The 14,786-nt window shown below is 40.0% G+C and overlaps 2 protein-coding genes across 4 annotated transcripts; both read left to right on the forward strand.

The window, feature by feature from the left end:
- Nucleotides 1-562: 562 nt before the first annotated feature.
- Nucleotides 563-11,628, forward strand: LOC146330355 (target of Myb1 membrane trafficking protein). Of its 3 annotated transcripts, XM_084715881.1 has the most exons (16): nucleotides 619-758; nucleotides 951-1,037; nucleotides 3,544-3,628; nucleotides 4,145-4,223; nucleotides 5,446-5,595; nucleotides 6,182-6,316; nucleotides 6,398-6,547; nucleotides 7,091-7,207; nucleotides 7,734-7,867; nucleotides 7,991-8,033; nucleotides 8,879-9,011; nucleotides 9,363-9,429; nucleotides 10,732-10,807; nucleotides 10,892-10,951; nucleotides 11,047-11,086; nucleotides 11,179-11,628. In XM_084715881.1, exons 3-16 carry the CDS (start codon nucleotides 3,591-3,593, stop codon nucleotides 11,322-11,324), a joined length of 1,368 nt encoding a protein of 455 aa, XP_084572007.1. In that variant the 5' UTR covers nucleotides 619-758; nucleotides 951-1,037; nucleotides 3,544-3,590; the 3' UTR covers nucleotides 11,325-11,628. The 3 variants fall into 3 exon arrangements, with proteins under 3 accessions (XP_084572006.1, XP_084572007.1, XP_084572008.1); XM_084715880.1 differs by lacking the exon at nucleotides 951-1,037 and having other exon boundaries at nucleotides 563-758; XM_084715882.1 differs by lacking the exons at nucleotides 619-758; nucleotides 951-1,037 and adding an exon at nucleotides 2,034-2,226.
- Nucleotides 11,629-13,688: 2,060 nt separating this feature from the next.
- Nucleotides 13,689-14,669, forward strand: LOC146330356 (noggin-like). Its single transcript, XM_084713798.1, has one exon. It carries the CDS (start codon nucleotides 13,800-13,802, stop codon nucleotides 14,667-14,669), a length of 870 nt encoding a protein of 289 aa, XP_084569924.1. The 5' UTR covers nucleotides 13,689-13,799.
- Nucleotides 14,670-14,786: the final 117 nt, after the last annotated feature.

The following is a 14,786-nucleotide window of genomic DNA, read 5'->3' on the forward strand; positions in this document are numbered from 1 at the left end:
CACATATAAACTGAATACTTTTATCACAGTGATTTCAGACAGGCTGATGAGTGTCAAGGTTGATTCACAGACAGTCTGTTTAAAAGCTGGAAACTAGTGGGCCAAAATATTTCAGTTTTTGTGGAGCTTATCTGCCTCGGATTCACAAGGGAACTCAAAGATTCAAAGAGAAGAAAACCTGATCATGTGAACATATGATGTTAACTTTCAAGACATTTTCACGTTCTAGTACTCAAAGTGGTTCTTTGATCATAAGGCAAATACCTTCACTAATATTTATAACCACCTTTTGAGAAAAGTTTCCTGGCCTGCCACTCTAATAAATTATCCATGCATACATTTTGCTGGTAATAGCCTACTAAGTTGTATATGTATGTTTTATTCTACTCTTGATTAACTCTCCCTGAGAGTTCAATGTGTAATGTACTACCAGCTGAAACACCAAGGCGTCTTTAGTTGCATATTAACAAGTTTTCAGTCTGTATTGTTGAAAATGTGATTAAACGGGCCTCACTGTGTCGATATCTGCTGTTTCCTGGCTCTGTGTGTTTTCACGTGACCTCTCACACAGCCAGTGCGCCTCTGAGGCAGCAGCTCACACTGAAAGCAAAAGGAAACGCTACAGGTTTGAGCACAGTAGTCAGTCAAATAACGTCAATAAAGAGAAAACGTGCATTTTTCGAGGATGTTTTCACTCGGGGAGAAGATGGAGTTTCTCATAGGAAACCCCTTTTCAACGCCCGTCGGTCAGAGAATCGGTAAGTCGCAGCGGCTTTTGAAACTATTTATGCTAGGAATTTTTCGCCGTTGGATATAATTTAAACATAATTCAAGAAAAGTAATGTGTAACAGACTGAGATGTTTTATTATCACAGTGGCGAGGATGTAAAACAACTTAATAACACTTTTATTATTCTGAAATATTTCACATTGAACTCCAAATTTGACAGAAACATGAAAAGAAGTCTTTAAAGCCAATGACGCGACAGAGGCGGGACTCAGTCCCCTCAATCCGCCGTGTGATTGGTTGCTTGGAGGTAAGCGACAGCTACTTTGGCCAATAAGGAGACGGTGGACGTCTCTTCTCACTTCCTTAGTCACTGGCGTGTGTTTTTTTCAAGCTACAGTTTCACATCTTATGCGTAAGTGTTAATGGTTCTCATGAACAAGCGTATGCCATGTTTCACAACTTTAAAGGCAGCGGTATTTCTTCACAATCACATCCTGTTATGTCAGACCATTGTAAAAACTGACGTAAAGGCAGCACATCAACAAAAGGCTGTGCGAAGCCGTTGGACAGTCGTAAGTAGTGAGAAAATGTTCCACACCCGTCTTCCCCTTCCTCTTATCTCATCCACTCACTTTCTCACACATAAATGTCAGAGAGGCTTCAGCAGCCTCTTCTGAGGCGAATGAGAACAGAAGCAGCTGACAGTCACATGAAGTGCAGGGAGCTGGGGAAGGAGAGAGGAGGGGAGGGGAGGAAGGGAGGGAGGGAGGAAGGGAGGAAGGGAGTGGATGCAAGGAATTGAGAAAGGCAGTGGTGAGAGTTTGGAGAAGTGTTGGGGGGTGTTGGTGGAAAGGAATGAAGGAGATTTAGAGACTTATGAGGAGCCCGTGAGGGGTGGAGTGCAAAGAAAGCTGGCTTTGATTGCTAAATAGTTTTGAGGGAAATACATGTTTTCCATTTATTCAATCAGCTCAATGAGTTCCCATAAATACACTGTTATCTGCAGGATGCCACTTACCTCATATGAGGGATTTCATCATTGGATTTTTGTCCACACTTTTCTCATGGGAGAGGCTTTGTTTGATAAAGGATGGCAGGTATTTCCACCAACCAATCAGAATCATTATTTGATGACAGCTGTGGGTTTCTTTTTTTTTAAGATTATTTTTTGGGCTTTTGCCTTTATTTTGATAGGGACAGCTGAAGATATGACAGGAAAGGGGGCAGAGAGAGGGGGAATGACATGCAGCAAATGGGTCACAGGCAGGAATTGAACCAGTGACCGCTGCAGAGGACCAGCGACCGCTGCAGAGGACCAGAAGCCTCAGTACATGAGGCGAACGCTCTACCAGCTGAGCTATGGGAGCATCCCTGACAGCTGTGGGTTTCTTTGCTTGTCTTGTCAGTAGGCCATGGATGCAACCGCATCGACACAGTCTTCAGGAAGCACATTTGATCGTTAAAGGGCACATTTTTAAAGCTACTACAAGGAATTTGTAAGTGTTTATGAAACAGTCTCTATTATATACTGATGCCTCTGAGACCATTTGTAAGAAGATTGGCTGTTTTACTATTTTTTCCTGCCACCAAGTCAGATTCTCCTTGAAATCTGATGAAACGAGCCTGTGTTTATATTTTCACAAGCAACGTCACAGTGAGTAGATTTCCCAGTTAAAATGAAGCAGGAGGAGATTTATTTTCCCCAGTTTTGTTTTTGATATTATATTTTGTGGTTATTATGGTAAAAACACTACCGTCTTTGTTCACAAAAGCAACAAAATATTAGATCTCCTTACAGTAGCTTTAACCATCTGTTTTACATCTATAATGTGTAACATTTCCCCATTAAAATGTATATAAAATGCTGGACATTTGTTATATATTTTGTTGAGTCATATACTTTAATTATCCCAAAAGTTTAAAAAGATTTTCATCAGCTGTGGTGGTTGTTTAAAGGTGAAGAAGATCCCACACCACTTCATGATGTCATCAAACTACATCTTTTGTTATAGCTTTAATGTTAGAGAGACTCCTAGTGGCAGAATTTACATATTGTGTGTCAATGCATTGATTTGTTTAAAGCATTGTTTTGATTTATAAGATTTGGTTCACTGTCGCTGCTCTTATAGTGTTGTTTTTGGTGCAGCAGGCAGCCTTTATGTATTTTTTTCAGCAAAAAATTCTGGTGGATATAAAGCAGCATTTAACAGCTAAACAGCCAGATATTTCTTTCAGGAGTGTGTAGTGACCAAACCAGAGCCAAAAGGAAATGAACTATTGGCCTTACATATTTGTCAGATGCACAGACGTTGCTCCATGTCTGCTGGAGGTGTAAACAGTAGAAATGTTCCTGTATGATGATGATGATGATAAGATGATTAATGTTAACATTGCAGTTACAGCTTGTTGCTCTGTCTCCAAGTGAACAAATAAATCAGGTTTATTGACTTTTTTTTCCTTTTAATGATAAGTGTTGTTTATATATTCACAAACATTAATTTTCGAAAGGAACATACAAAGAAAGTAAGCTAATTCTTTAAGGCCAGACGCAGAAATGAACATGAGATAATTGTCATTCTAATATGGAAAGTGTGTGGGCAACATATCTTAGTTGTCTGACATTTTTTTTCTTTTCATGTCCCGTTTTACTAAGAATCATCCCAACTGAAAAGAAAAGACCAGCTAAACAAGGACCTGTGTAACTTCTCATCATCATGCAGACATGAAAGTGGAGGGCCGTCTTAAATGTGTTTATTTTCCTGTCAGTATAACTGTATAACCGTGACTTCACCTGATTCCCTCTGTGTTGACAGAGCGAGCGACCAGCGGCTCTCTGCAGTCGGAGGACTGGGGGCTCAACATGGAGATATGTGACATTATCAACGAGACAGATGAGGGGTAGGGTAACACGGTTTCATCAAGAAGCTACAAGCTGTCCCCATCTGTTGCATATTGCCCAACCTCTCTGACTAATTAATCCACTGTACTGTATGTAGGCGTGTTTTATTTCTGTATTTCTTTTAAATGTGTCTCTTCCTTAATGTTTTTTTTTGTTTGCTTTTACATCTCCATGGAACTGGTTGTTGTGACTCAGTGACCTACTTACGTTTGAGCCAGTCTCATAGTTTGTTATGCAGTGTGTGGTTTGTAATGCAATGAGGAATGTCACTGTTAGTTAGTAGTAGTAGTTAGATGTACACAGTAAAAAGCCCAAATGTCATTTGACAGTTATTTTTGGCGAGAAGAGTGACTCACTTAAGCCAGAAAATGAATGATGAATTGCCTTCATCACTGCTTCTGCAACAAAAAACCTCTTTATGTTCTTATTTTACGGCTTATTGTGTCGTTTAAATGTTAAGATGGACAAACAAGCAACCGAATCATCTGATGCTAATTTGCTTTTATTTTTCCCAGGCCCAGAGATTCAGTCAGAGCTATTAAGAAGAGAATCGTAGGAAACAAGAACTTCAGAGAGATCATGTTGGCTCTTACTGTAAGTAATCATTTGCAGGTGATTGTATGTGAGGGTGTAATTTGAAGGCCAGAATGACTGCAGTCCCTACTGGCTGGTGGCCCAGAGGAGATGGTGTTCATTGCGAATCAGTGGTGGCTCTGGTTAGTTGTATGTGGTGGGCCACCGGCATGCCAAAAATCATGATAGACTTTATCATGTGTTGCTGCTGGTAGGGCACCCTAGAGGGCACAGCATCGGCTACTTTGACCGAGCACACTGGGTTGTAAACTCACAAAGAAATATACTTCAACTTGTCTGCTTTTATCATTGCTTTTCCAATTGTCCTGTGTATAGAGGTGAATGGAAAGCCTAGAAGATATGAAAAAGTCATGTGAGATGGAAGTCAGATGGGACTTATATACATATGAGCAAAGAATTAGAACAGAGATGTAGTCTTTCTCCTTTTCATTGTACTACCCAACATACTGGGTAAAACTAACCCAAAGCTGTTGTTTTTTTAAACAGCATGTTGGATTGATTGTACTGCATAACATACTGGATCAAAAAAATCCAGCACTGACTCACTTTTACAATATACTTAACCCAACAAAGAATTATAACAGTGATAAAGTCTATTTCCTTTTGATTGTACAACCCAATATGCTAGGCATCACCGCTAATCATATGTTGATTAACGGGATTGGTTCCTTAGGTTTATGACATCATATACCTAGCCTGAATGAATCTGTTTTTTTGTTTTGTTTTTTGAGACTGCCCTTTCTCACTGCAGTTTCAAAGCAAGTAATGCTGAGATACGGTGTTTACTGCTCATTTCACTCCTGGTATGGCTTGGAACACATGAAAAACACCACATGGACATGTTAACAAAGTTAAAAAGCTGATCTTCACTGGGTGCTCTTTAAAACATCCACACAGTCGATTCACTTCTGAATTACTGTGACATTTATGTCAAGTGGGCCTCGAACAGTCACTCGTGGCTAAAATACAGCTGAGGCAGACAGCTAAACACAACAGCCTTAATGAGATAAATTCTGTTTCTGGGAGTTCGCAGACTGTTTGGGGCAAGAATATCCAGCACATTAAAAACCTGACAACTCAACTTAACCAAAATGGTTACACAAGTGACTAAATCAACATTCGTACTAAGGGAATGTGAGAAAAAGATTTTACTTGAAGCACCTTGAATCACAGAGATGTGATTACATTTGCACCTTTTTTTTATGTTGTCACTGTCCCACAGGTTCTTGAGGCCTGTGTGAAGAACTGCGGCCATCGCTTCCACGTCCTGGTGGCGTCGCAGGAGTTTGTTGAAGGAGTTTTGGTCCGTTCCATTCTGCCCAAAAACAATCCCCCCACCGCTTTGCATGACAGGGTGCTCAGCCTCATACAGGTACGTGGATGCTACCACAGTTATGATAGAAACTACTGAGAATTCACATCACCGATTAATCTACCGGGTATTTTCTTGAATAGTTGATTAATAATGGTTTAAAAGTGTCAGAAAAAGGACAAGGAAAACTAGCAAATATTCACATTTGAAAGGCTGGAACGAATTAACTTTTTGAAATTTTTGCACTGCGCTGAGTTTTATTGTATTCTATTGGAATTCTTATTTTGCTGGTTCTACAGTGTCTTCACCTGTATTGTGAGAGATTTCTGTGGTGTGTTGACATCCCACAGCTTCTAAAGTGTCCTTAACTTGGACTCTATTATGGCTTCAGATGTACAATAGTGTTATCTTTAGTGTTCTTTGTGATTTAAATACTTTCATACATTCCTATGCTACATGGTCAAAGTCAGTTGTGCGTAATCACAGACAGGAATGATAACATTAAAGAGGAATGTTGCTTTTCTTGTCTTTTCATTCCGTTCACACGTAATCTTTGTTTTGGCCCATGCACAGTGTTATTGAACACTGTTTTCGGAATCAGTCATTCTCATCGTATTTCGTCATTTACTCTTTCTTCCTCCTACAGTCGTGGGCTGATGCCTTCCGTAGCTCTCCCTCCCTGGCGGGGGTGGTGTACGTATATGACGACCTGAGGAGACGCGGTCTGGAGTTCCCCATGACAGACCTGGATGCTCTATCCCCCATACACACTCCGAATAGAGTGAGTCTGCCTACAAAGTGAAAATAACACACCGAATCAAATGTATGCGCAGATATTTCAGTCTCTGCCTCCATCTTGCAGAGCATCCCAGAAAACGGGACTCCTGATGCGACCCCTGTCGCCGCTCCCGCACATCAGTCACAACCACAAGCGCCTTCCAGTGTTCCCACTCAGAATGCTTCACCCCCAGTTCAGCCCAGCGAGGGACCAGCCTCCCTCTCAGCAGAACAGGTACAACTGCCTGAAAACACCTGTCAGTCAGTCATTACATACAGATGATGCAACTGATGTGGACAAAGCTAGAGATATTTTTAGACTCAAGATCAATTTGTTTCAACTTTGACATTAAAGAGTCTTTTTATTTTCAGAGTCAAAAATCCTAATGATAAAAAGCTAATAATTAAAATCTGATTCTGTGTAACTGTGACATATCTGATCACCCAGTGCTGTCAGCAATGTATCACTCTAACTTAACGGTTACTCTGGAGACACATAGGAGGTGGAAGCACCTCAAAGCTCTGTCATTATGTAGAGGAAAAAAAACAGGGGAATTGAAACTCAGATAAGTTCCATCACACACATATATAATTTATTTAGCCTATAGTAACCTGTTGCAGAGCTCTATGCTCTCTGTGTTCAGTCTAATTGGTTAACATGCAAGTGGGGAACTCTTCAGGGGCTTAGAAATGTGACAACATTTCTCTCAAATAAATTTCATTGTGTTGTGTTTTTTTGACTGCTGTTGACTTTAAAACAAATTAATTTCTCATCCAGGAACAGAAGCTGCGAAGTGAGCTGGCACTGGTGAAGGGAAATCTCACTGTGATGTCAGAAATGCTGAACGAGATCATACCTGGACAGAGCCAGCAAGATGATACAGAGCTGCTACAGGTTTGTGTTCGTCTATGTGTCAGAATTGTCTACATTGTCTATTGCATGTACTGAGTCCAATCCTGTGGCCTATTTGCTTCACCATTTCAACACTGTATAAACAAATACTCATGAGAAGATGTACCAATATGTTTCTGGTACCCTTATATCATCCCGATGCTTCTTTCATGTATCATCACTGACCTCTGTGCCTTTGAAATGCAACAAAAGCAGTGGGAATGCTGGGAGATGTGACTTTATATTCAACTGTACAGGGTACATATTGGATTGATAAAATATGTTGAAGCATGCAGTGTGAAAATATGAGTCATTGTGAACTCACTTCTTGTTTTTCTGACATCACTTTGTTACACTGTTTTGCTCGTGTACTAAACAGCAAGTACTCAAAACAAGTACATATCCTGTTGTTGGGAAATATAGGAAACCACTGATTGGTGTAAAAGTAAATCTTGGTTCTGCTTGATTTCCTTGCAGTCATGTCAGTGATGAGAATGAATTCCTCTCTGTCTCCCATGTGTCCCAGCAGCAGCTGTACTCGGTGTGTAAGAGCATGCAGACTCGAGTGGTGGAGCTCATCCCCCAGCTGCTGGATGAAGGGCTCATTGAAGAGCTGCTCGTGGTCAATGATGATCTCAACAACGCCTTCATCCGCTATGAGAGGTGTGCTGCAGCCTCACTGTGTGTTTTGCTTTATGTTTATAAGAAAATGTTGGTTTTAATAGTGCAGTGTGTATCTTACTTTTTGGCTAATTTCATTCTGTTTGTACTGTTACTGTGTTTTAGGTTTGACAGACTGAACAAGGCACAAAGGACAAATACTCCACAAGTAAGAAAGATATTGGGTCCTGTCTTGCTTAAGTTCCTGTCATTTTACACAGGAGAAATGCTTGTAATTTTGTTATCAGCTGTTCTTCTGTTTTCTCTTAAGGGTTTCCTCTGTCCTATTAAGTTTATAACAACAGTTTTTAGTTTTGCTGCATAAATATCAATGGTATTTGCCACAGTGACATTACTGCACACATGGAAACGTTTAAAATGACTGAGGCTGTCTAATCAGAAAACCATCTTATAAATGATGTGGCACAGCACAAGCTTTCCAGGTGATCTCTTTATTGTGCATTGTATTGATGGGGGATGAGGCTTAGATTCTGGATATCGTGATATGACAGAAGTGTTGTTTTTTCTTGGTTTTAAAAGCTGCATTACATTAAAGTGATATAATTTTCTGAACTTATCAAACTGTTCTAGCTGTTCTATTATTTGCCTTTACTCACTTAGTCATTACATTCACATTACTGATGATTATTTATCAAAAATCTCATTGTGTTTATATTTGGTGAAAGCACTGATAGTCATTCCTACAATGTTGTTGCAATACCAATAAATGTCAGTGCAGAGGTATTTGGTAAAAATTACTGTGAAATTTGATTTTTCCTGTATCGCCCAGCCCTACTTTGCACCTTGTCGCTTACCTTCCACCAGATTATGTGGCATTTAAATAGCAAAAGTGGAGTTAAATGCACTTGCACCTCTGACCATGTGCCATAGATCATACGTGTACTGTATACATTTGTTGTGAAATAATTAATGTGGTTCTTTACACACCAGAAAAGTGTGAGATGTCAAAGTTTTGCACCTTCATTCATTTATAATGTATTCTTTCTCTGACAGAACTCCACCACAAGCCCAAGCCTCATCGACCTCAGCCCTGAGCCTTCAACTCTCAGCCAACCTGCTGTCATCACAGCAGCCAGCCAACCAGCAGTCAACACCTGGACCAATCAACAGCAAGCAACAAACCACAGTGAGTAAACTTCATAAAACTGCTCCGTATGTGCACTCTATTCCAACAAATCCATACATATGACAGTCTTCAAACTTATGTCTTGCTTTTGTAATTCGGTGTATAATTTGGCAGAGAGCAGGATGTTGTGGCTTGACAACACATGGGCAGAAAATGTTTTTAAAATGGGCAACACAACAACAAATACAATCATGGCTGATATGACGACTTAGGAAAAGGGAGAGGGTGACATTATGGTATAAAAACAGAAAAATTGTTCTGTTAATAAATATGTGTTGCTACAGGAATATGGATACTATGGGAGTTGTTTTATTTTAGTTGTGACTTAATGCATTAACCTCTGTCTTGCAGAGGAGGAGGAGGAGTTTGACATGTTTGCCCAGACGAGAGGCAGTTCGCTGGCTGAACAGAGGAAAAGGTCAGTGGGGCTAATTGGTGAGAGAGACTCACATCATATCATGATGATGATGCTCTCACTACAGTTGTGGTGTTTTAATGCCTCTGCCTCCGACAGCTGTGGCCCGACACGTTTTCTGGTTTTCTGTCCGTACGACTGTCCATCACAGTCTTGTGACTCCCAATATTTCAGGAACACACAATAAGGGAATTTCTTCAAATTGGGCGCGAATGTCTACTTGGATTCAAGGATGAACTGGTTAGATTTTGCTGGTCAAAGTTCAGGGTCTTCAGTAAACACGTCTTTGGCCATAACTCAAGTATTCATATTCTAATTCTAAAAATATATAACACAAATAATAATATAATATAGGATAAAATGATGAGTAGATGACATTTTATATCTAAAAAGTCAAAGCTCAACTTCACCGTGGCCTCATTATGTTCTGCAAAAACATTTTTCTGGCCATTATTCAATACCTTAACTCAGTCACAGAAGTGCTGATTATGATTATCTTTCACATTTGGTTGCATATGAAATATAGTGTAACACCTCTTAAACTAGGTCAGATACATGAAGAATAACACATAATTTAAATCCATGGCTTTGTTTTTATTAGTTCTGAATACTTTTTTTCATTTATCATAAATAGATATTTTATGGTAATTTCAAACTCAGAAAATTGAAACTTAAAAAAGTTTTTTTTTTTTTTTTTCATGGCCTTTCAAGGCCCACCTGCAGGGCTTTGATGGCCCACCAGCGTGCCACGGCCCACACGTTTGGAATCACCATCAAAGATCGTCTGTGCTGTCGGGTTGAAGATGTGTGTGAAGCATTCATGCTTTAGAATTTGTAGTTTCTTTGCAGGGACATCTGTATTTGAAGCATTGCAGTCCACCATAAGCTCATTGATTTTGCAGATATTGTTTGTCGTTGCACAATGTGATGAAGCTTTCATCAGTCCTCTAAGTTAAGACAGCATGCTTCTCACTGGAAATTATTACTTGGAATCATACAAATATATATATTAAATATAGCAATAACCTCAATTTCACAAAAATATATTTAAAATATTTTATTAAATACCCTCAAAGGTTTTCACTACACACCACTTGACTGGTTGGCAGAGGCATACAACTATGAGATGGTATTTCTAAGAGTTATGTGTTGCACTGACTGTAAGTGATGAAAGTGTCTCTTAAATTATGGTTTTAATCTGCTGTACTAACATTAGGGTACACTAAAATTGTAACTGTAATTGCAAATATTTGGTTTAATATAGCCTACCTTGCATCACAGTGGTAAAATAATTCATATCCACAGTGTCAGGTATGAGGACCCAGGAGCTGTGGAGGGCCTTGCTGGAGCTCTGGATACGAGGTTGCAGGTCACAGGAGGGGTACGTCTACCACTATAACAATATCTGACTGTGATATAAAAGTTAAAATTGTAGTGCTTATCCCTTCATTACTTTTCCTCTCAGATGCCTCCAGCAACAAATTCAGTGCAGAACGATATTGACAAATGGCTGTCTTGTGATATGGTAAGAGAAAACTCTTTAAATATGGTGTTCTTTTCAAATAAAACCAGTGTGATGTTAAATTAAGTATGATCTTTTTTAATAAAACTATTGTACAGGAAGAGCAGTCTTCAGTTAGTGAGGGAGTGTCGAGTGCAGGTATGTGCTTCCTTCATTGCTGCGATTGTTGTCTAAAATTATTGGTCCATAATTTTCTCTTACTGTGTTCACACTATAATTCTGCCTTTCAGAGTTTGATAAGTTTCTGGATGATCGGGCGAAGGCAGCAGACCACAATAGCCAGGCTCTTCGCAGCACGCCACCCTCCGCATCCAGACCGCCACCACCATCTACCCACCAACAGGACAGATCACATGACCAGCTCTTTTCACTTTGAATTTGAGATCAATACATACACTGAAATATACCTACAGTCTCTCACATGCTGTGCCTTGTCAGGTGTTCTCTGAAAGCAAAGCACAAACACACACACACACACACACACACACACACACAAACACACACACACACACACTCACAAACAGACTTGCTTTACTATATTCGAGGGGCAGTGGCGGACTCAGGATGTCTGAGGGGCAGGGAGGAAAAAAAAGGCACCAGCTGTATGCGGTGGGGCATCAGTGTGTGAAAGACTGTGATGCACTTTATCACATTTTCCCCCTTGGAAGGGCACTTCATCATGATTTAGTAGTGGACATTTATCATATTTTGGGAGGTGCGTGTGAGTCTACGGTGTAGGGCATAGCTTAGTGTATGGGGATATGCCATAGGTGTAGCATCGGTATTGCATCGCTTTAATGCAGAAGTATAAATCAGCCTTAACCCTGCCCCTTAAACCACTGGTTCCCAACCTGGGATGTCCTGACCTCCACTAGAGGTGGCCAAAGCTTTGTGAGGGTTGAAGGAAAACTATACAACGGAACAATGAATTTGAATTTGTCAAAAAAAAAAGAAGCCTGTTGAGTATGTATGAATGATAAAAATTAAAAGAATATATCATGCAGACAGCAAATTGTATAAAAAGTTCCTAAAAATATCAGGAAAACTCATCTCTGATGCAGTGTCCGCAGGAAATAATCTGCTCAAAATCGCACCAGCAGTTATTGTGTTCATTTTTTCGGTTAATTGTGCAGCTTATCAGTTGTTCTGTATCGCTGCTGTTATGCATTGAATATAATATGAAATATCCATAAAATGTCACTTGGTCATGGGTCGATAGTTTACTCAATGATAGAAAATGGTTTCTTAAGGAAAATGGTTGGGAACCACAGGTTGAAACTAAGTCTTGACCCTCAAACAGCCCTTTTAAATTCATGGAGTCCAGCATTTGAACTCCACAGGGCTGCTTGGAGACCCTAGAAGTACAGAGAGCTCCTGGTTTTTGGACCCAGCAAATATTGTTTACCCTCACACACACACACACACACACACAGATAAACACACAATAACACCTGTCACTACAGAACTGCTGTATAATCAACTCGTTGCATAAATATTTCACAGGTAATTCTGCTGGTTGTTAGCTTTATGTAAGTATTAGCAATGTTACATGACTATTTATGAAATGTATTATTATAATGTTGATATAGACGAAAACTTTAACTAGAGCAAGTGTTTACAATTAAATGTTGTGTTAAAAATATTTGATATTGTGCCATTGTATGCCTTTGATGCAGACAGTTGATTTTGTGTAGATGAGAATAAATGCTGCCTTGACCTTCAAATGTTGTTGTGTCTGTCCCCTTCTTAAATACTTCCTGCTGTGTCATTTTCCATGTTACCAGTGAAGGGAATTTACCCCGAAGCTTGTTTCGTATTGATCTAAGTGTTGTCTTTTCGCAAGTTATTTTTGAAGGTCTGAGGTTGCTGATGCTGCTCCACGAAATCGGTCAAATTATACTTTTTTCTTGTTTCACACTCGCTGGGAAATATATAGTAGCACTTTTTTTTAATCTCATATAAATGCATCCTGGCTGACCGATCCTGTCTTTACTTGAGTTTAGCACACAACACATCAACAAGGATTAATTATTAAACCTGAACAAAGTTTACTTTAATATGTTGCACCAAACTTTTAAACTATCTTAAAATTAAGAAAGATTACATTCAAACCTCTTTCTAGATTAATTTTAATGCTGTTGCACTAAGACTTTAAACTCCAATTTAAAATGTGATCCAGCTTTAACTAGTTAAACTTACACATGAGGAGGTTTAACTTTTAAAATAGCTATAAAAAATATATCAGATGGTCCCTCCCCACCCCCTTTATACTTAATAGGTCTAGACATCACTCAAATGTATTAATTTATAAAAATCATTCAGATAAATTAGCATCCATATTGATTAAACTATTAAATTTAGGTTTAAATAAAAACTTGTATTATGAAACTGAGATTAGTGTTTAATGGTGCAACAGAGCTGTCTTAAATCTGGATCTACTCATTTTAAACCTAGTTTTGCCAAATTCTTACAGAACTAAACTTAGATTAATCTTGGCTGGTGAAACTTGGTCATAGTAATTGTTTAAAAAAAATTCTAGTAATTCTGGGGATCAACACATGAAACTGAGCTTCTCAGACTTGTCCTCCATGTTTGCATTGAAGTTAGTCAAAACATCAGAGCCTTGAATAAGAAGTGGGAGCTCAGGTGTGCTCTGGCCATACTCAATAATATGCCTGCTGTTTGTGTGATAAGGCACTAATTTCAGTATGTTATTTATTAAGAGCTCAAGGATGTCTGGTACATGGAGTCCCTGAAGCAGCCAGAGGAGAACCCATAACTGAGCAAGTGAAAGGGAAAGACAAGAGAAACTGTTTCTCATTCTTCTGTTCGACCATTCACACATAAGACCATGTTGCCTACACTGGTCAACTGGGGAGTCTGGATTTTTGTGTCCGTCCTTCTCTATGGATCTACAGAATTTACTTCAAATGTTTCAACCCAGAATGTGACTGTTGTTCAAGATGAAGAGGACTGGGATTCACCGTTTCTTCAGCTGAGAGCCAATCTACCGTTGTACTCTCAGCCAATCCGCCCATACACCCTGCTGACAAATGCTGAGGACTACCACTACATGCCCAAACCCAGACATCGCCGCCCTTCTCGCCTCCTGCGTCTGCTGGGATCCTCTTTTGACCCGTTTTGGATGTCCATAGAGAAGCCGCCCGAAGCCTCTGGGGGTCACAGTGATGGTCGACCTTTGTTGCATGGTGACACACTGCACTCCAACAACAACAGCGCCAGGGAGAAGTTCAACCTGAGTGCCTCTACAGAGCTGAGAGAGGCTGCAGCAAACCATCGCCAGAAGCTGGAAAAGGAAGCTGCAGACGTGGACCTTGGTTCCCTGCCCTCGCACGTTGCCAGTTCGGTCAGAGACTGGTTAGTGCGCTCGGCCACTTGTGCATTAACCTACGAGTGGGTGGATCTGGGTCCTGTATTCTGGCCGCGTTGGCTGCGGCAGACCGATTGTGAAAGATCAGATGGAGAGCTAAGTTGCTCCTTTCCTGCTGGGATGGAGTGTGTGCGAGCTCAGACGACTCACTTAAAGATTCTGGCCTGGCACTGTCTGGATATCAAACAGGGAGGCGAGGGGTCTAGAGGGCTGACAGCTGACAGGTCTGATGGCGGCACTGAGACGGAGACTGGTGAAGTCATGAAGAGGTGTATATGGAGGCCAGTGCCTTATCCTGTGGTCACAGCATGTACATGTTCATGTAAATGAACAGAGAGATTTTCAATCCTCATCTTCAGAGGGTTTTTTTTTTATATCATACCATCATTGAGTTGATGTTATTGGTGAAATCAAAACTATGTTGATTTTTCAAACCAAATCATTGCT

This window comes from Lutjanus erythropterus, chromosome 3 (genome assembly GCF_056507025.1).
Source record: "Lutjanus erythropterus isolate fLutEry1 chromosome 3, fLutEry1.hap2, whole genome shotgun sequence".
NCBI classification, from domain to species: Eukaryota; Metazoa; Chordata; class Actinopteri; order Lutjaniformes; family Lutjanidae; genus Lutjanus; species Lutjanus erythropterus.